Raw genomic sequence first — 25,530 nt, forward strand, 5'->3', positions numbered from 1 at the left:
GCATTTGCTGCAAATTTCTTTTCATGATTGTCCTTTGTAGACAAGAGACCCCTATAACCCCCACTATTACACTGTCAGAGGACTACTATTTCCAGTCAAGGACATGGCACACTTAAAATAGCTCTCTATCTGTGGATCTATTTTCATGAAGGCATCTGAACAAAGTAATATAGGACAATGTAACCAAGAAAGGTACGTTGCTAGTGTTACTATAGTTCGTTTCAAGATTAATTTTATTTAACTTGGGTCCAGATTTGCAGCATTTATTTTTGTTCTCCATCCATCCATCCATCCATCCATCCATTTTCAACACGGCATATCCTGAAGAGGGTAGCGGGGAGTTGCTGGAGCCTATCTCAGCAGACTTTGGGCGGAAGGCAGACTACACCATGACCTGGTCGCCAGTCAGTCACAGGGCACATAGAGAGAGACAAGCAATCATTCACACCCACGTCCACACCGTCACTGAATGGGAACCGATCTCACGCTGCCCGCAAGTCAGGCGAGTGTACCACTAAACCATCAGCAACCCATTGTTCTTCATCATCATTATTATAATCATATATGCCTTTTAATTAATAATAAAATAAAAACAACAATTTTTGCCGGAAAATACGTGAATCCTATTCAAGTGGTGTTTAATGTCTCTCCCTGATGCACCCAAGAGGGAATTAATGGAATTACTAGTCAGTACGCACACAAAATAATGTCTGATTTTTATCAGTTCATGTGCTACCTTTATTACTTGTGTCACTTTCAAATTGACTCTCGTGGAGTTTTCTTTCTTTAACGAAAGATGAACTATTCTATCCACACGTTGTATAGCGATTCCCTCATTTGCTTCTAGTTCCTACTGAGATTGCCTGTGTTGGACCCGATCGAGGGCCTGCTGGCTCCCCATCTCTGTTCCAGTTCATCCCAAAGACATTTGATGCAGTAAAGGTCAGCGTTCTGCGGAGGTTCATCCACACCAGATTTACCCCAGCAGGTTTTGACGTCCCGCTGGAACACAGCCGTGCCTTCCACAAGCTGTTGAGGCAAAGTTGGAAGAAGCATACAATTGTTTCAAATGTTTTGATTTATTTGCTTCGCATTAAGATTTTCGCTGGTGAATGTTGGTAATAATTGAACATAAAATCATTTAAAAAATAATTAGAATCAATTCTCCCTCTGTGTCTGCATTTGAACTAATATAGCTTTTTACTTATTGCACACGAAGCTATTTTAGAGTAGTTCACTCTAGTTGTCTAGTTTATGGACGGTGGCTTCAAATTTCTATTGCAATTACTTTTTTAAAAATAGTCCAACAGTCATGAAGTTGGAATCTGAGCTTACCCTTGTTTGAAAGATACCCAGATACAATATTATTTATTTTCTCTCTGTAACATTGCAGGCATAGCATGTAAACAAGACAATCACCCAGCTAAACGTTACTTAAATCCACCCAGCACCTCCATGTTCTGCTTTTGCTAGGTGGCTTCTTTTGTGCTCTATTTATAGGACTCCTTTACTCTCTGTTTCTGTCAATCAGCCCCCCACCCCACCACTCTTCAATTTTGTGGGACGGGTCATAAGCTTTTTTTAATGCCATAGTTCCCTAGCCGTCGGTAGGCTGAATCAGTCCCACATTTTGTCACAGCCAGTGAAGGACCAGCAGCAATGGATGACGTCTACAAAGCAGCGGTAAGTACAAGGCTGAGTGCATGCTTTCTCTCTGATATTTCAGGTCAAAATGAATACCTGAATCTAAATTCTTCATATATTAAACTCAGAGCATAATCTATCGGGAAAATGGCTATGAGAGCATTCGGCTGTGGAGCCATTGTGACCGTTATACCCTTTCAATGTCAACTCAGTGGATCATTACAGGATTATGAGAATGCACACACAAGAGAGACTTTAGTGTTAAGGTGCATGTGATTCTCAATTAACTTTGACTGCAGTTCTGCAGTTGGAAATGAGGATTAATATTTAGACGATTCACTCTATGTGTGCCCTGCGATTGGCTGGCAACCAGTTCAGGCCTACTGCCCAAAGATGGCTGGGATAGGCTCCAGCATGCCCATGACCCTCATGAGGATAAGCACTTTGGATAACGGATAGCTTCTAGATACAAAATCCTACTTTTGTTACACTCCATAGTGCTTGTGGTCTTGACAAAACTAAAACTAGAACATCATGAAATGAGTTGCTGTTTGTGGTTCCCATACCTTTATTTCCTTTGGGTGACACCACATCATAACATCACGAAGTTCCTTCATATTGTAGTCCTTTTAAAGTCAGCTGAGGTCAACCCCCCAGTATAACAATAGAAAAACAAAAAAACCAAAACAGCTGGACATAAAAAGAACAGCTGACGGTGCTCCAACCCCACACAGACATTCACGCATGTACATAACTGCATGACAATCGATCTTGTACAGACTTTCCAACAACAAGAATAGCCGGTGAAGACAGCTACATGATATATCACTTATACCGCTGAGTCGTGAACAGAGGAGCAGTACAGTTGATCCTTCTGTTGTCCTGCTTTTGTCTCTAGGTCGAGAACTTGACCGAGGAGCAAAAAAATGGTGAGCAAATGAAACATTTTACGACACTCATAGCCTACCACTGAAAACAGCTTACCTCATGCAACTAAGAAATCTATCTATCTATCTATCTATATGTGAGGTGTTGCCTTCAGGGACAATTCGAAAACAGCCGACCTCATGCAACTAAGCAATGATTTCAAATGGCCTTAAATCAGGCCCTCAGATTACATGAATAGCCTACCACTGATATTATTGATGGCAAAAACAGATTATATTGATATACCTCAACACACCCCTATTATTTATATTTACATGCATTAAAAAATAAGACCAAAAAAATTGAAACACTCTCCGTAACCATATGAAAAATGACCTGTATAATTCAAAAACAGATTGGGAGGTGGCGTATATGCAGCAAGTTGAGGACCGTGCATTTGGTACCTGGTCCTTCCATGGGGACTTCCCCCACCTACAGCTTTTCTTAGTCGCTTTGGTACATTTCTCATGTCAGAATAGACATTTGCAAAACAGTCAGTGCATTTCTCAAAATAGTTTGTATAAAGAGCAAAACATCACGGTTCCCCAATAAGATGCTCAAGTGACAAAATTATGTGAAAACTGGACAAGTAGTTTTGAGACATTCAATTCTGATCCGAGAAATGTACCACAGCAAATGAGAAAGGTGCTGACATCTTCAATCATACACCCAATTGTCTTATTCTGGAAGCTTGCTTTGTAAAAATGCACGCAGCTGTGGCAACACCTTGCCACAGCTGAGTTTTGTTTAAAAAACAAAGGTGGCTTATTGGTGCGTCTTCCTATTCTGATGTGATTACAGTATTCTGAGGTGACAAAGAGAGCTAGTCGAGCTCCATAATTCTGCCATTTTAAAACCAGAATTATGAGTGCTTGAGAGAACATGCCATCGCCATCTCTTGCCTCAAGTCTGTCCGTTGGACAACATATGGGCAGGAAAGACCAACCCTCTTTGGGTTAGTGATGAGATTCTGTATCTTGGGCTTGTGTTCTCAAGTACAGGTATCAAAAGTACTCACACTCTTTACTTAAGTAGAATTATAGAAAACGACGGTGGTAATAAGGTATTGATTTAAATCCCCTGTAAGGAGCTTGGTCGCCCGAGATGGGCTCAGAGTTGAGCATCAAGTGGAGCCAGATGACATGATAATTTGTCCAATAAATTGGCCTCCACCCCACCTGAGGCGGGCTCGCCTCTTGCTGCGGTTGACGTCACCGAGGTGGTTAAAGAGCTCCTCAGTGGCAAAGCCCCAGGAGTGAATGAGATCTGCCCAGAGAGCTCTGGGTGGTGTGGGGCTGTCCTGGTTGGCACGCCTGTACAACATCACGTGGACATCGGGGACAGTGCCGACCGGGGGTAGCGGGGGCCAGAGGGTGTGTTCCAACTATGGAGGAATCACATTCCTCAGCCTCCATGGTAAGGTTGAGGACAAGAAAATTTGCACTGTAGCAAATATTACAGGAATCACAGCCAGCTCTCAACACAAACTTCAACAGTTTTTTGCGTGTCCCACAGAGTTCAAGGCTGCCTTTGACATCTTCATCCAAGATGCAGAGGACGGCTGCATCAGTACGAAGGAACTGGGGAAGGTGATGAGGATGCTGGGGCAAAATCCCACGCCTGAAGAACTGCAGGAGATGATTGATGAGGTGGATGAAGATGGTATGTCAACGCTGAGTGTGATACACAATTTTCATTGTGGTTTATTAAATAAAGTGTACTGTGGACTCTACAAAGATAGTAGATGGACTGAGAAAAGAAAATTGCATTTGGATGATGAATGGATTTTATACCATCTCAATCAATCAACAGGCAGTGGCACAGTTGACTTTGATGAGTTCTTGGTCATGATGGTCCGCTGTATGAAGGAGGAGAGCAAAGGAAAACCAGAAGAGGAGCTGGCTGAACTTTTCCGAATGTTTGACAAGTATGCCTCTCTTTTGAATTGTCACCCAACGCTGCACATTCTGAGTCCAGCAAAAGCGTTTCTAAAAAAAACCCTCTTTGTACTGTGTTGAGGAATGGCGACGGCTACATAGATTTGGAGGAACTTAAGGCCATGCTCGAGTCCACTGGAGAATCCATCACTGAAGATGACATTGAGGAGCTGATGAAGGATGGAGATAAAAACAATGACGGCAAAATTGATTATGATGGTACGTGTTAATTCTTCTTCTTTAAAAAGACATCCGCAATGTGTTTAGAAAGTCCTCATCACTATAGAGTGCTGGATTTTTGTGCCACTGCCGAGAATCACTTTTATTCCTCGTCATATGCCATATCAACCCTGGTCTAAGGGTGTCAGGGTTGTTGAAGTGTTTGATTTCATGTGTTCTGTCCAACAGAATTCCTGGAGTTCATGAAAGGTGTTGAATAAAGGATTCAGATGGAGGTCACACAACGGCCAGTTCTTGTCTTCCTCCCGCTGCAATGATTCCTTCAGATTGGCCTCTTTTCGTCCTGTACTTGAAGCAACATGTGTCTTCAGCAGGCATCGAAACTCCTTGCCAACTCTTCTGAAAATAACTTCAGTGAAGCTCCAAGATTGTTTTACGGATCCCCAGGACACAAACACTATTTGAAATAAAATAATTTTCAAAATGACACTCAAAATCTCTTCCTTCCTTCCTTCCATTTTCTTGAAACACTTGTCTTCATTATTGTTGAGGGTAACCGGGCCGTATCACAGTCAGCCTGTACTGGTCACCAGCCAATCAAACATATAATGACCTGAAAGCAAGGGTGTCCAAACAATGGCCTGGGGGTCATTTGCAGCCCTGCAGCATATCAAAGAAACGATTTCTGACATTGCTTGTATGGGTGTTGAAATGGTGGCATTGTTGCGGCATGCACGGCCACCATGGGTGCGATGCAGTGACAACTACTCCTACAAAATTTGCTATGTTGAGGTTATTTTTTTTTTTTTTTTTAGATATGCAAAGAAACAATTTACAACTGAAGTAGTAAGAGCATTTCTCGTCATAACGCCTCATGAATAAAAAAAAAACACACATTTGAAATAAACATTTTCAGAAGCAAACATGTTTTCCTCTATTTTCTGCTGTTTTGTCCAGGTATGATTTGCTCACACATCATATTAAAGATTTATTAAGATCCTCAAGTGATTACTGCAGTGAAAATTGTCATCTTATTTCAGATTACTGAATGACGAGAGTTGCTCACGACAGTGGTGGTTCTGTCGTAGTGGAACACTGGGGTGCGGGCCACACCGAAATCATGAAAAATTCCAAAGCGTTTGCCTTATCACATTTACTAAAAAAAAAAAAAAAAAATCAGCTAAAAATAACTATAATACATAATTGTTTCAACATGTTTAATAAAGTTGGAGAATATCAAAGTGGTCCTTGCATCCTACAATTTTTCTGTTTGTGGCCCTTGGAGGAAAAGATTTGGACACCCCTGCAATTAGAAATTCCAAAAGAGTTTTTAGAAACACATCTAAAACAGATTATTCAGCCAATGTTTTTTTTTTTTTTTTGAGAAACAATCTGAAAGTCAATGTGACAAAAAAGGTCACAGAATGGAACGTGGGAGTTGAGAGATGTGTTCCCCCCAGCCCTCACAAACATATATTCATTTAGGCTAATTCTGTCCCAGACCACCAATTTTTATTGTAAAGACAACGGTGAACCTTAACTGTGTGGATGTTGCATTTCAGAAGTAAAATAGAAGAAGAAAGTTAATGCAGATAACAGTCCAAATGATGAACCACAACAGCAGGTGACTTTCCTCTATGTAGCTACCGTAGCCCCACATTTCCTGCCCTTGTCTTTCTTCTCCGCCTACAGCACAATGCAACAGGAAATTAAAGAGAGCTCATGAAAGCGCAGTGACACAGTTGAAGAGCATTAAAACACATTTGAATTGTAGCTTGTCTGCGAGTGAAGAATCAAGACGAGGCTTCTCAAAGGACATCAGGTAACGTTGACCCACTCATGAATTAGACTAGATAAGTTTTTTACTTCTTCCTACTCCCTTGAACATAATAACTGTGTTGTATGAAGATTGATTTCTTTCTTTTTTTATCTACCTTATTTTCTGTCAAATTATTACTGTATATATGTTTTATGTTCAATAAACAAACCAAACAACAATTCAGATTCTACAGCACGCAGTAAATGATCATTTTTATCACGGGGGTGTCGAACATGTTTTAGTTCAGGGATCTAATACGCTATCAATACGACAATTTCAACCCCCCCACCCCCTTCTTTTGGGTGAAAATAATGACAAGTACATTTGGAAAATATTCACATTGATTGATTATCTTCTTGCAAATGTTGTAGTATTGTATGCACCTTTTATTGAACAATGTTTTATGATCTAGAAATTATTTTACATTTACATAAACCTCCACATCCGTCTGGAAATCTTGACAAACCATTCAAACAGATGTGAGAACTTTTCATAATGACGGTATAGCAGACCCCCTGCCTTGTAAATGTACACATAAAAATACAAACAAGTTGCTGCAGCGCATGACAAAAAATAAATCAAATAAATACGGGGGAGATGTTCTCATACAAACAGCCAGCAACAAATATAGCAACTTTTCGATATTGAAAACCTCTAGTGACTGTGACTTCCTCCAGAGTATGAAGGGTTTAACCGTCTGCATCCCAACAACAAATAAATAAGTGAAGTTACCGCATGCTAATATAACCATACCACCCCTGTATTGTCAACTAAACATTTTCTTTGTACCCTGCCTAATGCCCAAAGTCAGCTGGGATAGGCTCCAGCACCCCCGCGACCCTCATGAGGATAAAGCGGTTCAGATAATTGATGGATGGATGCATGGATGGATATTTTCTTTATTTTCACACTTGATGGATGAGCAGGCCCTCCAGAGACCCAACGATTTGTATTCAAGGCAATTTAAACAGTATTTTTGTGTCTTGCGTCCCCTTGACAGGTACTCAGTAGATTTTAGTTTTGTTGTTTTGTTGTTGTTGTTAGTGTGTGTGTGTGTGTTTGGATACAATCGGTCATTGTTTTTATTTATTTATTTATTTTTGCCATGACAGATATCAGTGCTGCAAGCCAGAGAAAGAGAGTCTAATGAATGGCATTGATATTGCAGTATTTTAACCTTTTAAGCAACAGATATTTGAACAAAAATGGAGGCGCAGTATATGCAAACAGGAAATCTAACAAAACTCACAGGCATCTTTATCCGGTAAAAGGAATGGCTAATATTACTGTGGGTTTATGAGGAGCTGAGACATTTCCACATATTTCTCTGTCTGTATTATACTGACCACTGGCAGGCAAGGAGCAGTACAATGTCCACTGAATGGAAGCACAACAAAAAAAAAAGTTTCTTTCCATTGTATTCAAATATGTTAAGTGAATTAATGGCATTTGATTTCATTTAAGTGGGGGGCAAGAATTTTAGACGTAAGTCTTTTGTTTTGAGAGTTTGAGAGTGGTCACGGAACAAATTAAACTCGTCTCCCGAAGCAATGCGGTAATCTACAAGCGATTCAGAAAGCCAACATGCATGTTTGTCGCAATGTCTGTCTGAGCACTCGCTCTTTTTAGCAGGTCACCATCAAGTCAGCAATGAGCAACCAAACAGCAGGAGAGTGTCAAGTCCCTCCAGCAGAGTACCAGATCTACTTGTTCCCAGCCGTCTACATCTTTGCCCTGGTCTTTGGTCTTCCTGGAAACCTGGCTGCCATCTATGTGTTCACCCTCAGGGTCAACCCCCGCACCGCCTTCAGCGTGTACATCAGCAACCTGGCCCTGGCAGATGTCGTCATCCTGTGCACGCTTCCCTTCCGGATCCACTACCACCTCAATGGGAATGACTGGGTGTTTGGCGACGTCGCCTGCCGAATCACGGGGATCCTTTTCTATGCTAACATCTACATGAGCATTTGTTTCATGACGTGCATCTGTGTGGACCGCTATATAGCCACAGTGCATTTACATGCTTATTTGAAGCTGAAGAGGCTCCGGTACTCACTGCTCACCAGCGCCATCCTCTGGGGCGTCGCAGGAGTGGCCATGGTGGTCTTCATACTCATGGGACCTCTGCAGACAAACGGTACCAAATCAGGGAGCCACAGCTGCTTCGAGAATTTCGCCGCCCATGAATGGAGCTCGCGTCTGTTGCCCTACAGCGTCCTGAGCCTTATCTTCTGCTGCCTACTGCCCTCTGCCATCATCCTGGTGTGCTACCCGCTGGCTGCCAGGCGCATTTCCAGGATCCACACCAAGACGGCCGGGCGAGCTTTGAGGGTTATCTACACCATACTGGCCATCACACTGATTTGCTTCCTACCCAACCATGTGGTGTATCTGCTACATTTGCTTCGGCGCATGGAGGTCATCCAGAGGTGCCCGCTGGCCAACGGCATCTATAACGCCAGGCGGGTCACCATGGCCCTCGTCATCCTCAACACATGTCTGGACCCTCTGCTCTACTACGCCACCACCAGTCACTGCACATGTAAGGGCCTGAAGAGGACTTGGTATAGAGTCCGGAGGCGTCGAGCTGTTTACACTATCGCAGTGCGGAAAGACGGTGTGGTCAGTGGTAGCTCGCACGGTCATCACCGTATTATTTTCCTTGAGGACAATAAAAAATATTGAAATAAAAATGATTCATAATATTAATATACCGTATTTTCCACACTGTAAGGCACTTTGGAGTATAAGGCGCAACTTCAAAGAATGGCATATTTTAAAACTGTATTCATACATAGGGCGCACCGCTTTATAATGCGCATAGAATAGCAGCTACACTCGTGGCTGTGGTTGCACTATGCATCCATTAGATGATGCTACGCTAAAGGGAATACAATACAACACACCTTTGTTTATGTAGCACTTTTACAACCGCTGCAGCTGGAACAAAGCAATTTACAGAACATTTAAAATATTATGTCTAATAAATCAGAATATTGATCCATATATAAGGCGCATCGGATTATAAGGCGCACTGTTGGCTTTTGAGGAAATTTAATGGTGGAAAATACAGCATTTTTAGATGAGCAGAATGAATAGTATATATCCGTGCATGATTAGTTCAGTTGTCTCTCTCATTTTTGTTGTCTGGGGTGCAGGAATGTTTACCCGTGACTCTCCTTAAAAGTTGGACTTTTGCAGTAGATCCTTTACAGCACAAGAGATAGGACCAGGGTGGGGCGCTGGACGTCACATCTGATGGGCAGCCTAGTCTCCATAGATGTCTATACATCGATTATGTACAGTATATTGATGTTTACATATGGCTATCCTCTGTTGCTATGCACGCAGCACTTCTGCATTGTGTTTTATAAAAAAATATAATGAATGTTAGGCAGTTGCTAAACACTGCTGTTATATGATTACCTTTTTTTTTTTTTTTTAAGTGAACGATATTTTAACCTAGTGGTACCGTCAGACAGTTGCTTTGTGTGCTTATCCTAAACACTGTAAAAATGAGCCAGCATGGGTAAATTAAAATGATAGAAACACCTTTCATAATTTGAATGTCATGTAATATCGTTAATATCGTTTCACTCAAAACATCTTAATAGGCCAAGTTAAATTTGGCCAGAGGACCTCTTATTTGATAGCAGCTTCACAAGTCTTGCACCCATTGAACTTGTTTTGCAGATTCTTCGTGTGAATGTATTTGCAGCAGATCAGAAGAGCCTCCCCCATGCTGCCTTTTGGAAGTGAACTGCCTCCCACCCTTATCGATCTTTGCTTCGGGATGCTCCAAAAGTTCTGAACAGGGTTGAGCTCAGGAGAGGATTGGGGCCACACTACGAGTTCTTCCCCCTTTTATGTCCATGGGATTTTCATTTCTTGCAAGGGGTCCGTCCCAAAATACCATGCCTGTTTATTCTTGATTCACACACAGGAAAAGTTTTTTTTTCATTTAAAAAAACTTCACTTTGTTTTATTTCTACATCAAAAATGTCTTCAAGATATGCGTGCCATCTACATTTAATACATTTAATTTGTAATGCACTTTTTATTTGAGGCAATAAATACAGTCGAGGTAAATAAAAACTGACTGTCGCAACACTGATTCAAAACAATGCTTCTTTCAATTTCTGACCAACAGGTTATGAATTAATGGGTATAAATGAACATCATGATATAGGACTGTTGCCTCTCGTCTTTATCCACTCTCTCCTGTGTTCCATCGAAATGACATGAGCGTGACAAAAACATGCAATTTCGGCGGACACATTCTGCCTCGCAAAAGAAAGCTGCACATGACTAGGAAAAAAAGAATCTGAGCAATTCTGTAGCTTACCAACTAAAATCATGTTGAAGTTGTGAAACGTTGACAAATCATATAATTCTCTGTACACAGTTTAACTTACCGGTAGTCATTTGTGGCCCACCAGTTCTTTAAAATAAACCAAAACAGCGCCACGCCCCTAATTAGTCATTCAAAGTCCAGATGGGAGCCCTTTTTTCAGCAGAGTTGAAAGGAAGCTACCAAGGTCTTCATCCTAATGGAAACAAAATTTAAAGGTAAGACGAGGCATAAAATAGATGATTCAAGAGTTCAATAAATGACGAAAAGTGCTTGCAATACAGAAAGCCACATATTGGATGCACCATCACAATGACTTTTAACCGAATTGGCGCATCAGTGTCATGCAGGATGGTAGAGTCGTTTGTCGGGTTGACAAAACTCAGCGTGGGACATTGCTGTGTTTACTGCGTGCTCACACAACTTTCATGTTGGGGCAATTGCTTTCAACACAAAGGAGCGCCATCTCGCAGTGCGTCTTGGGTGTTTCAACTTCACTCGCCGTTGCTACTACGCCGCAGAGCAAGCAGATTCGCAGGTTGCCTTCAAACCCCCATTCCGAATGGGTACCCATTTAAAGCGTCTTACCAGTGTTAGTACTAAGACAAACGTTTTTATGTAAGCGGTGTTTGTTGGTCATTTCCAGTACGACACACGCAAGGAGCAGTATGCACACACAGCGATGGCTTTCCCTATCGTGCGTGGTATCTTGTATTTTCAAAATCAGTAAATCAGTACGTGTTGCTTGATTTACACACAGGACAGCAAGCCGGTAGAAAATGGCGGCTTGAGTGGTCAGTGTGAAAGGCGCGACTGTTCAAAGCCTTGCCGCGCTGGTCAGTCTTCCCACTATCATGGGCTGCAGTTTACCTGATAACTCCAGGAAAGCAGGATGACCTTTGTGTTAGCTTCCTCTGGTGAAGATGACACTTTGATGACGATGGACTCCACCATGACAGTACCATCGGGAAGATGCTGGATGGCATACCCCTTTAAGACACTGCAGTGAGGAAAAAGATGAACACAGTCTGCTATTCAGGCCTGGAATGGCACGCTGTTGAAATGTAAGATAAACAGTGACTTCCCAGCCACGTTGTTTCCTTGCTACGGTGCGAGTGTAATGGATAGAATTGACTGTAAGACTCAAACGTTCTATTCAAAGAATATTCATAGAAAAATTCTATTCAGACATGACCCCAGACAACCCCTGGCTACCAATTCGCTCTCTGCCACTGATGTTGATTGGCTCACTTTGCTGTCTATAGAGGACTCCGTCCTTTCAGCAATTACCCACAATGCACGACCGGCGGCATACACGAAGTCTATTCGTGTATGGCTTGTTTATAACAGCCCTCCAATATGGCCGCCGGTCGTGCATTGTGGGTAATTGCTAAAAGGACGGAGCCCTCTATATTGTAGATGGATAAATGGGCGGCTCCCTCTAAATTGTGGACTGGCCTCTTGGAGAAAAACAGAAGAAAATAAGAACTAAATAGCACCGCATCTGCGCAAAAGATGCCGGCTCACTGGGTATCTGACCTCTATGGCCAGTCCAGCCCTGGTGGTTTTTTTAAATTGAATCTCACACGTACGGCTGGGGAAAAAAAAGAAACTTGAGGGAAAAAAAATTCTGCCGCGAATGTATAACTGATAACCATCTTTTCTGCACTTAGAAGATGTTAACCAGACTCTTACTGACTCTGGAACTGATTATTTTTTATTACAGAAGGAAAGAAAAAAATGCCTTTAGTCAGGTAGTAGCTTCCATTTGAGCATCAAATCAGGAGAGTACAGTTGCACAGGAAATTCAGGGCTTGCTATCATCCTTATCTTTCAAGCACAATGCTGAAGCAACAACATCAACAATAATTTTTGTACTCAACCCATCAGGTTCCGTGTGTGTTCTAAATACTTTTATTAGTGTATTATCATGTTTTCCATCTGCTTGTTTCATATCACAAACACTGTCAAGGGGACTAATTCATGAAAATGAGCCATTCTGTTCAATTGACATTTTATAAATGTTGATGAATGACAACTGTCCCTTTTAACAAACAAATATATTATAGAGAAGACAAAAAAGGAGGCACTGGGAAACGCGGTCTTGGAAAAGTGCAAATTTGTATTCAAGAGCCATAAGAGAATGTATAAAGCTAAGTTCCAAATTCTGACAGCAAACATGCATCTTGGGTCTGTTTGAATTCAACAGCAAAAGAGTTGTTTGCCTCCAGACACAGAACATACGGCCCTGAAAGCAACTCATGGCGGAGCAGTTCCAGAAACTTCCTCACTGACCTCTTGAGGTGCGTGTATATTCTTCGAAGCGTGTCAGTGTCACTGTGCGGGTCGTGGAGCTGCACGCGACACGTGAATCGGAGCTGATGCTCGTTGAGTCCGAGCTCCTTCAGGGCTTGCTCCGATGACACCAGTTTGAGACTCTGTGCCCGGTGAAAGATAACATTGTCACAGAAAGGACCACTCTCGCACTGTGATGATAGCCGCTAAAATGGGTGCGTGAAATATTGTGTCTTTACTAAAATAATCATTTCAGTTTTGAATGACAATTTGTGTCCACCTTAGGGCTGAATGGTTTTAGGGAAAATAATGTATTATGATTTTTCTGACAGACCTTAATACTGCAATTTTTTAAAATTATGCTATATAAACATGCTACAGCTTTCAAACTGGGTATTATCATATTCTGTCCATGGTCATTATGTAGGCAGCACGGTTGTCGACTAGCATGTTCTCCCCGGGCCTGCGTGGGGTTTCTCCGGGTACTCCGGTTTCTTCCCACATTCCAAAAACATGCGTGGCAGGTAATTGGAACACTCTAAAGTGTCCCCGGGTGTGACTGTGAGCGCGAATGGTCGTTCGTCTCTGTGTGCTCTGCCATTGGCTGGCAACCGGTTCAGCGTGTCCCCCCCGCCTACTGCCCGAAGACAACTGGGATAGGCTCCAGCACGCCCACAACCCTCATCAGGATAAGAGAATTAGAAAATGGATGGATGGTCATTCTGCTGCGGTGGTCTACATTTAAACTTACATTATCTTTCATGATGAGGGTTCCATGCATGATGCGGGGTTTTTTGGGATCAGGTAAAGGCCCTGAAACAATACAATACACAGTTGATGAGCACCATGGAAGTGAACATCTCTGATTGTCTGGTCAAAAGTGAAAAAGAGGCTCCGGTTTTGGTTAGGTCATGTTTAGATGTCAAGTATTGTTACAAACACAGAAATGTAGATGTGGTCTGTGTTTAGTAAATGCACAGACATACACTTTCCAGAAAAAAAAATTCCAGTGTCCCAACTGCATACTTCAATTTTCTTTGACTTTTTGCAACACTTATTTCACAAAAGGATGCATCGACAAAAGCAGACGATCAATCAGAAAGACATTTGGTCATCCAACCGAATAATCAACAAAGTTGACTTTCAACCTAAAATCAAATGAATCAGGGCCTCCAAGTTAAAAAAAGAAAAAAAAGAAAAGACAACTACACTGCATCTTCGATTAATATAGTACGACTCACCGCCTAGTGCCATTTCCCTCTTGAGAAGGTTAAGTGACATATCAACTGGAACTTTGGGATTTGTCGTCACTGTTGTCGTCTCACCGTTAGCCGGCATGTAGCAGTCGATACCTGCCGTGGCACAGCAGACATCGTACACTTCATGCTGAGGCCCAAAGGCAACCAAACATGTCAATCGTACGATATCCACTAACTGAACTCCTGCTCGATCTTGCCCTTGAGGAACTCCATCTTGACGGCCTCGCCGTGCACCAGCAGCATGTTGCGAGGTTCAGCCATGCGGATGAGCTGCATGATGCCCTTGGCGTCGGCGTGGGCGCTAAAGGACATGTACTCCACCTGCAGCTTCACGTCCAACTACGAGCATCACAATGCGGTGTTCAGTCAAGGTCAGGTTAATATCACATGACACCGGAAAGTTACATTGTGTGTGGTGTTTTACTAGGCTGCATCAGACTTAGAGCTGTTGCTAATGTACAGCAACACCTTTTAGTCAAACTCTTCAGTAATGTTCAATGGACAGATGCCTTGGCTTTTCACACTGCACTTATTAGTAGGACGCAGTGTCCCGTCGATGAGCCCATTCATTGTGCATATCGTGAGGTCCCGGCACCACAGGACTTCTGCGGCCATGGCAAGGTGCCTCAAATTGAAAAAATAAAATAAATTCGACTTGACATCAGACAAACATCTTCAATAGGAGTGGAACTGAAGGAATGATTTCGTGCTATTTTGGCAGACTTAACTGCATGAGGATAATGGAGGAAGCCTTAATAAATGTGGTGTCTCTCAGTGTCCCAAGCTTTGGGGACACACAAGAGATGGCATACAGTCACATGCTGAAGAAGAACTGCTCCCTGCTCAGCCTGAGATATTACCTCAAAGTGGTCTTTGCGGTACTGTAGCTCACAAACAAGATTAAATTATTTAAATTCCTGCGGAGTCATTAGGATAGGTTGGCCCATATATTTTTTTTTCCGCAATTCAGTTGGAAAATGTGTGAACAGAGCAAATTGACTCAGTGGAGATTGTGAGCCAACCTCACTCCGCTACAATATGAGCACATTAATCTGTACCCAAAACAGTTCTAGAGCCAATTCATCCTTTGTATTTGGTGCAGTATGAGCAAGAAAATTCGCGACCGGTATACATGGTAATTATTCACTGGCTTGTTTCGTTTTAGACAAGAGAGTTCAGCGGCACTTCTTTTCACAGCACGGATGAGGACATTGTGTTCGAGTTGTGCTTTTCAACTGCAGTGGCTGTTTGATGGTGTGCCGTGGCTTGCTACGCCGGCCAGATTCTAATTACATTCATCAACTCGTGGCAGTATTACGACAATTGTGCCGCTTTCTGCACTTAACATTCAATAGTCCGTGTGGGGGGGGGGGGGGGGGGCACGCATGTCCTATCCACTGATTTGTAACACAGACATCAAACTTACCGTTGCTCTGCCCTCCATTTCCAATTTCCTCTGTCCATTCAGAATCTTGTGTCCAATTGTTCCTTGTACGCAGTAGCCTGGCATGATGACCTGCAGAGGTCAGAAGATGTCTTAATACATCAACTGTTGTCACTGGATCATGTTCGATTTTATTTTAATTTCTTAAAGATGCGCACCATGTTCTTCTCATTGCCAGCCCATTTCTTGAAGATCTGCAACGACTGTCCGGCGTGCAGCATTCCTGGCGTTGCAAACACCACCTGTCAATTTGTCCATACTGCTTCAACTTCTCCATTGTTTTCAGTCAGCAGACAACGATTGATGGTGAGGGGGGGACCACTCACCATTGGTCCTGGGTTGTCGGCGTACGAGCGGTCAAAGGCTTTGATGTGCTTGAATTCAAACATGTTCCTCTGCACAAATGTTTTCCTGATCTTCTGGTTGGTCCACGTGATGAACAGCTTGTAATAATGATTGGCTTTCTCAGTCAACCCCGTGGAGAAATAAATGGGAGCCTTCAAGTTCATTCTCTCCCTGTCAATGGAAGCTAATTAACATATAAACATAAAATGATCGTGTCCTCCCCCCCAGACCCAGAAGTTCTTTTTCTCTTAGTGCAATTTACCAAAATGTTTCCAAGAGAATGCAAAGTTCCTGGGCTCTTCCAAGGGCAAACACCGGGATGAGAACCTGAACAAAAATAATATTGAGTTTGTAGAAGCTTGTAAAAAAATATATATATAAAATCCAAACACAAAAGGTGCACATGTGTGTTGAGAAATACCTTTCCTCCTCGTTCTATGGATTCGTGAACTTTCTTCAGGAAGTCTCTCTCTCTGCACCTCTTGGAGTCCCGTATGGTGGTGGCATAAGTTGACTCTGAGATGAGAATGTCTGGACGGCACTTGTCGATCCAAGCGGCACTGCCAACACGCAATACAACAACGAAGGCGTCAACACTAAGTTGTCAGACTTAAACCAAGAAAACAACAATCGAGATGTGGTGTATAAGTAGAGTTTAATTCTGATGAATATGTAACCAACATTGCAGATCGTCTTAACTTTCTTGTAAATGCTTTCAAAGCTATTTCTGTTGAGTGGACAGAGTAAGGCAAAACTAAAGCAGGTAACTTACCCCAAATGTCTGTCTGGTGTCATGTTGTAGTCGCCCTAAATCAGATAAGACAGTAGCAGTTACTTCGAGCTAATGCTTCACGTTAGGGTTTCAAAACAGGATTTCCAATTTGAAGCAAGGGTTAGTGTTAAGTTAGTGGTTCAAACGAGAGTAAAGATTTCAAAGTCGAGTGTAAAACAGGGCGGCCCGGTAGTCCAGTGGTTAGCACGTCGGCTTCACAGTGCAGAGGTACCGGGTTCGATTCCAGCTCCGGCCTCCCTGTGTGGAGTTTGCATGTTCTCCCCGGGTGGCATGTTCTCCCCTGCGTGGGTTTTCTCCGGGGGCTCCGGTTTCCTCCCACATTCCAAAAACATGCATGTCAGGCTGATTGGACGCTCTAAATTGTCCCTAGGTGTGAGTGTGGGCGTGGATGGTTGTTCGTCTCTGTGTGCCCTGCGATTGGCTGGCAACTGATTCAGGGTGTCCCCTGCCTACTGCCCGGAGATGGCTGGGATAGGCTCCAGCACCCCCCGCGACCCTAGTGAGGATCAAGCGGTTCGGAAAATGGATGGATGGAGTGTAAAACAAGGGTAATGTATCTAAATTATGGTTCCAAGCAAGGGTTGAGAACAATAACTTTGAAGACAAAGATGTAACACATAAAAATAACAACACGGTTTACTTTGAGGCGAGAGAATGTGGTGATGCTGGAGTTTTATCAAATCAGCTTTCTGTTTCTGTTGTTCCTCTTTTTAACTTCATGATTAAAAAAAACAATCAAAACAGTACACAATCGGCTAAGAATGTCCCTAACAAACAACTCGGGCTAAATTTCTTTCCAACATACAGAGTTCACTGAAAAGTCACAATGTATGGCTTTAACAGTAGACCTACTTGGTTGACTCCAGTTTCTACTTGTTGAACCTTTGAGTGCTTGAAACGTGAATAGGTATATTGGTGAACAGCAAACGGTGATGGCAGCGTTTCACTGTAAATAAATTCTTTTCTATTAAAAGTTCTGACTCACAGTGTAGACCACCGACTCCGAGCCCACTTTGATCTGCACCATGGCAGCGCCCAGAACATGGCCAGCATAGTATGCCTTAAGCTCCAATTCATCATCCACCTGCACAAACACACACACACACACATACACACACATGCATCTCAATTAAAAAAGATGATTGACAGATGACGTAGCAGGGTTCTAATAGGTCAGACATTAAGAGCCCACCTGGACAGTCTGGTGCAGGTTCAGTGGGATGACTTTCTTCATGCAGTCTTTGATCATCTGCGAGGTGAAGAAGTTGGTCTCTCCCTTCTTGTCGACTGTAATCTTGCGGAAGTCCTCCAACAGGATGGGGCAGATGGCCTTGGTAGGATGCGTCATGTAGATGGGCCCGTCATATCCCACCATCTCACTCATGTAGGGCAGAGCGCCACAGTGGTCCAAGTGGAAATGGCTGCCAAGAGCAGAACCGTCTTTTTATAGGCTGTTTGTGGGTGACAAAGATATTCTCGCTGTTGAAACCAACCTGATGATGACACAATCCAAAAAGTCTGTCAACCTCCCATTCTGAATGATGTACGAGAAGTCTGGGAAGCGTCTCTGGAATGACAATGTAGGGTTACTTTCTACAAAGGGAATGCAACATGGGGATCTTTATTCAAAGAATTTTTGTTTTCGATTCTTACAGAAATGGAAGAATTTTATTTTGCTGTCTGCTGAACAACACACCCCACCCACAATTTTTTTTGTGGGGATTTTAGCTGTAAAGTGTGGATATCATGTCCTGTACGTAAAGCATGCCGTCGGGAGTGTTCAAATTGTTTTGGCAAAGTAAGCTCACATCGTCATTGTATCCCATGTGCATGCCGCAATCCAGCATGATGTTTTTGCCTCCGATAGAGACGATGATGCAGCTGCGTCCAACATCTTGTCCAGCACCTTGGGGAAACAAAAGGCAAACAAGAAGAACGTCACAACAAATAATAAAAGACATGACAGAATTCGGGTTGTTAGCATCCCGGCTAAAAACTTCTGCTGAATATACATGAGCCAAAAGTTCCAGATATTTGAATCCACTACAGCAGATTAAGATCATCCTAAATTTTACTTTAACTAACCATTAAGAAATGAATATGTTGAATTTAAATGCCGAATTCTGACAAAACGTGCTGTTGCTAGCAAGCAAGTGAACTCACCCAGCGGTGTTACTTTTATTTCGGGCATTTTATTGCCCTTTTCTTTTAAGCTAAATTAAGAAAGCGATCCGAACTTCTGATTACAAACACGTAGTCATTTCAAGTGAATTTCTTATTGTCTTTAGTACAGTAAATTTTATGGATTTCGCTCTCACAGTCAGGTTATTGACACTGATAAAGTCGCAGATCCCGGGCTTGATTTCAAAATAAGATCTAATATAATTTTAAATCGCTGTAAGTAACGTTAAAATGTTGCGGTGATCGTATAAAATGCGGAAATTAATTCAAAAATTATGTCTTCACACATAACATATTTTTTAGAAATGACAACTTCTGTGTCCCCTTCTATGTTCAACAGACCGTACATTTATGATTTTATTTTATTTTAAAACGATTTAATTTCCGGTGTCATACGGTGCGAGTCTACGCAGATGGAAAGCGACCCGGAAACAAGCTTCAATTCGGGTTGGCAGGTAATGTTTTACTTCATTGTGTAGTAATGTAATATAACTTAATACATATCCACAAATTAATAACGTATATGTATGATGGGTAAGCCTTGAGGATTTATGTAATATATAGAATTATGGTTAAGTAGCACAACCCGGCTTGCTGCTGCCAAACATTATATTGTGTTTGACTGACGACGCTGTTGAACATCTGCTTTTTGAATTGGTCCTTTGCAATAATTTTGGCTCAATATGTGTGCGCGCGACGAATCGACGTGGTGACATGGCATATAGTGTGCCGTGAGGGATCAACAGGAGTGTCACGGGAAATGATCAATTTTTACTTAATTTGTCTGAAAATCATGCAGTCAAACATATACAGTATTTGTTTATCTGTCAATGCCAGCGACGTATAGTGACAGATAATTTAATGAAAATTTTAAATGCTCTTCCATTAATCTGTTGCCAATTGTACAAAAGTCATGCGTGAGTATATCAGCTTTGTGTTCAGTTCGTCAGGCCCATGTTTCACACTAGTCAGTGACATTTTTGCTTGGTGGTGTGCCATAAGATTTTCCCACTCTTAAAGGATGTCCCGTTTGAATAAAGGTTTGGGAAACACCTGACAGGACGGTTCCTCAAACCCACAATGGCTGATTCTGTGGCGTCAGATGATCCGAAGTTTTGTTTTGAGGAGGTTCTGAGCACTTTCAAGGTGTGTCTGTCTGAAGACAAAGCTGTCATTCTGGAAAACTACGTGTCTGGCTGGCGGGGTCTGATAAAGTAAGTATAAACCCTCAGGTCTTGTTTTATTTTACTCTCTACTTTTTTTTTGTGGGGGGGGGGGGACTATATTTGGCCACGATGGAATTTTAGTTACCGGTAATAATGGGACTGATTGATTAATGTAGTTATTAAAGGTTTTTAGTACAGTTTTAGCTTCTTTTACTACATTTAATTTTCACCAAACATCATTCTACCATGAGCAATGGACGCTTCCACTTCTAAAATGAAAATTAAATTTTAATTGTTCTCCATTTTCAGCAGAGGGTATCTCTACTTCTTAAAATGAATAATTGCTTCATTCTTTCTGGACCACTGCGGGGCAGTAAATCAGGGATGCTCAACCTTTTCTTTTTTGTATTTGGTGCCAGTTTTCATTCATGAAAACCTTTCACTGACTGGGTAGAGGTGCGGGAGTTCCATGAGCAAAATTGTTGTCACACCACAGCGTGTAATCTGAAAGAATCACAATGATTCTGTAACTCACTTTAAGGCAGAAGAGCTGCTCAAACAGATGGGAAATTAACTTTAACTCTATGTGCTTTGATATAGTAAATAACTAAGCTCATTTTACCTAACACTGTCACTCAGGTGATATTTTTGGGCATTTCCAAGTTCAATTCAGTCATGATGACTGACAGTGATACATGATAAATATCATCAATAAAAATGAGCTGTCTCTGGATCCACTTTGGGCCTCAGGAAAAACAAATAAGTGTTACTGTATCACGAAGCGGTACTGGTTTAAAGTGATCTTGTGTTGCGACAGGGTTATGCCAAGCACCATTGCCTTGTTGTCAACATCAGTAGCTTCCTCCACCGGAGTTGTGTACCACGGTGACCCATTTATCGACTCATAAACTGCGCTTCACCAGCCTCTGCTTTTGCCTCAATTCTTCTTGTTATGGTGCAAGCTGAAAGAGCGACATCTGCTACATTTTCCCCTGCTGCCCTTTCCAAAGGTTTACTACAAATGTCCTTAGTAGCAGACAGAATCAATAATCCCCAAAAGTAAAGGCCCTTTGCTTTAGCAGTGTTGTACGTGGCTCAGAATGATGCCTTTGGTGCAGTTTGTTGATGTGTGGCTCTCCATAACTGTTTTTGTCCTTCATGTTCACGTTTTTGACAAATATTTTTCTCCTTCGAGGGTTAGCTTGTGCCACTGTAAGAAATGGTGCGCCAGAGTCGCTGTGAGGCATCAGGGGAGGGAGTCGTTTTTAAAAATAAAAGCCCCGCAATACCAATGAACGAAAAAAAAAAAGAACTTTAACCAATTTTTTTTCCCCTTTGCGATCTGGTACCAAATGATCAACAGACGTTTGTTTAGGGATTGCTGCAACATGCCGTTAAATGCCTTTCAGAAACTGAGAATATTACAGGCAATTGCTTCCTTGTTCAAAAATTAATTGAAAAAAAAATTAATGAGTCCAACTTGCATGTTGACGACATTGAAAACACAACTTGTTCATGCATGCTTTTGCCAGGTTTTTAAACAGCTTAGGGTCCGTCTTTGGCTTCATTTCCAAGGATGCCATCAATAAGATCCAGATCTTGGTGAATTTGCTCAAAGAAGATACGCACTCTCACTACATGACTGTGCAGTCCATGGTCCGATACGAGCTGGACAACGGCCTGGTGGACATCGACAAGCGAGGAAGCCATCCCGAATCGGGCACTCGTACCCTCCTGAGGCTGCATCGTGCACTCAGGTGGCTGGAACTCTTTCTGGAGCGGCTGAGGATCAGCAGCGAGGATAGTAAGACGTCCGTCATGTGTGCCGACGCTTACAACGAGTCCCTCGCGCAATACCACCCGTGGGTGGTGCGCAAGGCGGCGGGCTTGGCCTTCTGCGTGCTCCCTGGTCGCCCCGCCTTCTTTGAGGTCATGAATGTGGGCCCCCCCGAGAAAGTGGTAGCTGTCCTGGGAGAAGCCGTTCCTCTCATTTCGGAGGTGTACCAGATCACGGAGGAACTTTATGCTAAAAACAATTTGCTCAACTTGCCGTAGAAACATGTCAACATGACTACTGGTGACTGGTGCCAGGGACTGTGCAATAGCTGCATATTGGAATACAAGTTAATGTCTCCTGCAATCATCTTTTAATGTAAAATCAATTAAGGATTGTCAGCTCCATCTTGGATGTAAATAAATATCTGGTAGAAGGGTCGTCCGAGGTCAGAGCTGCTCATGTTCACCACAACTTGTCATGTGAAAGATTTTATGTGCAACTGGGGATTTTTATAAATCAAATACGTTGTCTGATTTAGCTAAAGACACATTTACGTGTATTGATTACAATAATGACATATTTGATGTTGCTCCATTAATGTCGGTACATTTCTGTGGCATTCATTGAATGCCGAAGCAAGTATGACCAAATGAATGAATTGTTTTGTCTGGCAGATGAAATGATAAAAAGCTAAAAAAATTAATGAACAGCATTCTTATCATGTTAGATGACTTAAATTACTGTACTATTTGAATCATTCCATCCAAATAAAGAAATCCCATATTACATATTGAGTTGCCTTGTCACTGAAATGTAAATAAAGTTGCCTTTGCCTTGATATACTTGCAGCGTGTCTCAAAGGGTAAAGTCAATTAGCACTATATATTATTTTCTTTGTTCGCCATGCCTTTTGCCTTCATGTTTGACAGAGGTCATAATGATAAAATGTAATTGTAGTGCACAGGAGACATAATACAGTACAGGGCTAAATGATTTCATATTTTTCTTACACTTTCTTATGTAATGCACCACTGTAACAATGGAGCGTTTATATTTTGTTGGATAATTTATCTCTTGCTTTTCATTGGACTACAAGCTAAAAGTTGAGGTTTCACGAAGACAATCCTGGATTTCTTTAAAAATTCCTAGTACTGTATCATGATTACTATGGAGCACTAGACTTGGCGTATTTTGTGCATGTTACACCCATTCCTGTTAAACCTGTTCCATGGACACAAATTAGCATGATACAAAACCAGATAGTAAGGTGGTATCTTGATTTACAGAACTTGCAAGTTTTTTTATTTAATCACAAGCTGTTTTTTTTAGCTTTATGTTGTGATCCCAAATTGAAATAACCCTAGTCAACAGGAAATTTTAATCAAGAGATCGTATCCTGCTTCTATAAATGTATTTCAGACGCAGATTTAAAGAAAGTCTTTACTTTTTTTGTAGCACATTAGGTGTTTGAGACATTTTCATTTTTTTATTTTTAAGTTTGACCTCTAAAAGCTGTCTCAAAACGGATTTTACCATAGCTTGTAATTTATAGCTATGACCTTTCTAGAAAAAAAAAATCTTCCGATTCCTGAATCTAACACTTCACAAATATTACTAAATGCATTCCTATATTAATTCTTATATTATGAAAACGTGATGTGCTAGAGAAAAAAAAACGAGGGCAGATTCGGATTCAAAAATGTATCTGGAAAACTTGCATCTCTGATCAAAAAAAAAAGGAAATTGTGTTGACCAGTAGGTATCACAAGTGAGCTTCGATTCAACTGCTCGATTGAAGTGAGGAATGAAAAAAAAAACGGGACTCATAGCAAATCTATATCCTTGGCTTTTGAACACCAGCGCAAATGAACGAAAGTGCAGTTCTGAGACATGAACAGCAGAGGATGTAAAGACGTACTTTGGTTGTCATGACAACCAGGCTGCCGCAGCAACAACAGTGACACCCGAACTGAAGCGCTGCCTGTCGAAAGTGTAACGAAAACGAAGCCAAATGCAAGTGTATGGTTCGAATGGTTCGTTGTAACACTTTGATAACTGACGCGGAGAAATAAACAGCATCGTTGAAGTTAGCTGGATGGATTTTACGAGGCCGAAATCCAAACGTGGGGCAAGTCGTGACATGGGTGCCCGTGGCTTACCAGGGTCCGGCCGTCCCACCAGGGAACTCCGCGCCCGATGCCAGCCCGCCACCCATCACGGTAATCTGAACGTGCCGGACTTACTTGACCTCAATAAACACAAGGCCCTCCCTCCCATCGGGAAGACACGCTCGGGGAATGTGGGCCGCCCGTCTTCAGAAGGGGAAGGGTCACGCGGGTCCGGCCGTGAGTCCGAGCGGATCGACCCTTTGCTGCTGGCGATCCGGGCACCGTGCGGCAGCAGGTTCGAGCGGCGCTTTGACCCTGCAGAACCACTACGGACTGTGAGGGACTGCGCAGAGTCCAGGTTCGGGATCGGGTACGGAGAGGTTTCCATAGCAACCATGGATGTGCCACGCAGGAGCTTCACTGACTTGGACCTGACTCTGGTCCAGTGTGGCATCCACGACAGATCAGTACTGTGCATCACATCACTGACTGGACAAGAGCAGGAATAAGCAGAGTCTAATATAGGTGCTCCATTTATTGATCTTTAGTATTTTGATTCTTCGAGTTCTTTTAGGGATGTAAAAGGTTTATGATTGCCACATTAATTTGCCATCCGTTACCTTGTGCCATTGTTGCCTACAACATACTAAGATGGAGAAGTAAAATCATGTTTTTAATGGAACAATTCAATATAAAAAAATAAAACGGAACTAGTCCAACTATTTAATACTGTTTTCACATTCCTGCATAGAAAATCATTTTTTTCTTTTTAAATAAGTGAATATTTAAAAGTGAGTAGCACAGCTTGTAGAACAAGTGTAATTATCGTAGCCATGAAATACTGTATATTCATCATGTAAGAAATACAATCTTGAAATATTTCACTGTGTAGTGAATCTCTGGATTTTAATTTTGGACTCAAAGTACTGAAATAAATATTGACGATTTTGATCTTTTGAGATGTAACTGTACTCCTAATACTCAGTTCATTTTGTTCGGTACACTGACATCCTGCATGCAAGGCAGTTCAAGTTGCACGTGACCTCAGAGTTGTATTCATACCAAAAAAGAATTCTTCATACACAAGTTTATTCTGAAGGGGACAGGCGTATTAATATGTAATACGCAACCATAATGTCTTCATTGCATCGCCATCCCATTTGCTGGGAGGGCAGTCTGAAAAGTGGCTCTATGTGAATGTTTTGTTCATGACAGCAGAAACCTTTGTCCGAGCCCGCGGAACCTCTTCATCCGTCATCAAATGACAATTGAAATCCAGTTCAGACAGAAAGAACCATGACACA

At 42.1% G+C, this 25,530-nt stretch overlaps 5 protein-coding genes across 6 annotated transcripts; 4 read left to right on the forward strand and 1 right to left on the reverse strand.

Moving 5' to 3' along the window:
- The first annotated feature begins 1,568 nt into the window (after positions 1–1,568).
- On the forward strand, positions 1,569–5,175 carry LOC147210050 (troponin C, slow skeletal and cardiac muscles-like). Its single transcript, XM_086129890.1, has 6 exons — positions 1,569–1,683; positions 2,543–2,573; positions 4,087–4,233; positions 4,384–4,498; positions 4,591–4,727; positions 4,917–5,175. The coding sequence occupies exons 1-6, from the start codon at positions 1,660–1,662 to the stop codon at positions 4,946–4,948; spliced, it is 486 nt and encodes a 161-aa protein (XP_085986016.1). The 5' UTR covers positions 1,569–1,659; the 3' UTR covers positions 4,949–5,175.
- Positions 5,176–6,401: 1,226 nt separating this feature from the next.
- On the forward strand, positions 6,402–10,456 carry LOC147210051 (lysophosphatidic acid receptor 6). 2 transcript variants are annotated; one of them, XM_086101544.1, is made up of 2 exons: positions 6,402–6,510; positions 8,137–10,456. In XM_086101544.1, exon 2 carries the CDS (start codon positions 8,158–8,160, stop codon positions 9,190–9,192), a length of 1,035 nt encoding a protein of 344 aa, XP_085957670.1. In that variant the 5' UTR covers positions 6,402–6,510; positions 8,137–8,157; the 3' UTR covers positions 9,193–10,456. The 2 variants fall into 2 exon arrangements, with proteins under 2 accessions (XP_085957670.1, XP_085957587.1); XM_086101461.1 differs by having other exon boundaries at positions 6,406–6,510; positions 8,140–10,456.
- Positions 10,457–10,621: 165 nt separating this feature from the next.
- On the reverse strand, positions 10,622–19,335 carry ints11 (integrator complex subunit 11). Its single transcript, XM_086101335.1, has 17 exons — positions 19,158–19,335; positions 18,803–18,900; positions 18,488–18,561; positions 18,187–18,415; positions 17,980–18,078; positions 16,974–17,008; positions 16,623–16,761; positions 16,464–16,528; positions 16,183–16,372; positions 16,015–16,098; positions 15,839–15,928; positions 14,589–14,751; positions 14,395–14,505; positions 13,905–13,966; positions 13,154–13,296; positions 11,729–11,858; positions 10,622–11,054 (listed from the first exon to the last, which is right to left on the reverse strand). Exons 1-17 carry the CDS (start codon positions 19,183–19,185, stop codon positions 10,992–10,994), a joined length of 1,803 nt encoding a protein of 600 aa, XP_085957461.1. The 5' UTR covers positions 19,186–19,335; the 3' UTR covers positions 10,622–10,991.
- Positions 19,336–19,515: 180 nt separating this feature from the next.
- On the forward strand, positions 19,516–22,908 carry cptp (ceramide-1-phosphate transfer protein). Its single transcript, XM_086101676.1, has 3 exons — positions 19,516–19,630; positions 20,216–20,389; positions 21,874–22,908. Exons 2-3 carry the CDS (start codon positions 20,256–20,258, stop codon positions 22,394–22,396), a joined length of 657 nt encoding a protein of 218 aa, XP_085957802.1. The 5' UTR covers positions 19,516–19,630; positions 20,216–20,255; the 3' UTR covers positions 22,397–22,908.
- A 1,179-nt stretch (positions 22,909–24,087) lies between these two features.
- Positions 24,088–25,036, forward strand: ubxn10 (UBX domain protein 10). Its single transcript, XM_086129962.1, has one exon. The coding sequence runs from the start codon at positions 24,214–24,216 to the stop codon at positions 24,733–24,735; it is 522 nt and encodes a 173-aa protein (XP_085986088.1). The 5' UTR covers positions 24,088–24,213; the 3' UTR covers positions 24,736–25,036.
- Positions 25,037–25,530: the final 494 nt, after the last annotated feature.

Source organism: Hippocampus guttulatus, chromosome 1 (genome assembly GCF_054856545.1).
Source record: "Hippocampus guttulatus isolate MCC_2025c chromosome 1, RoL_Hgut_1.0, whole genome shotgun sequence".
Lineage (NCBI taxonomy): Eukaryota > Metazoa > Chordata > Actinopteri > Syngnathiformes > Syngnathidae > Hippocampus > Hippocampus guttulatus.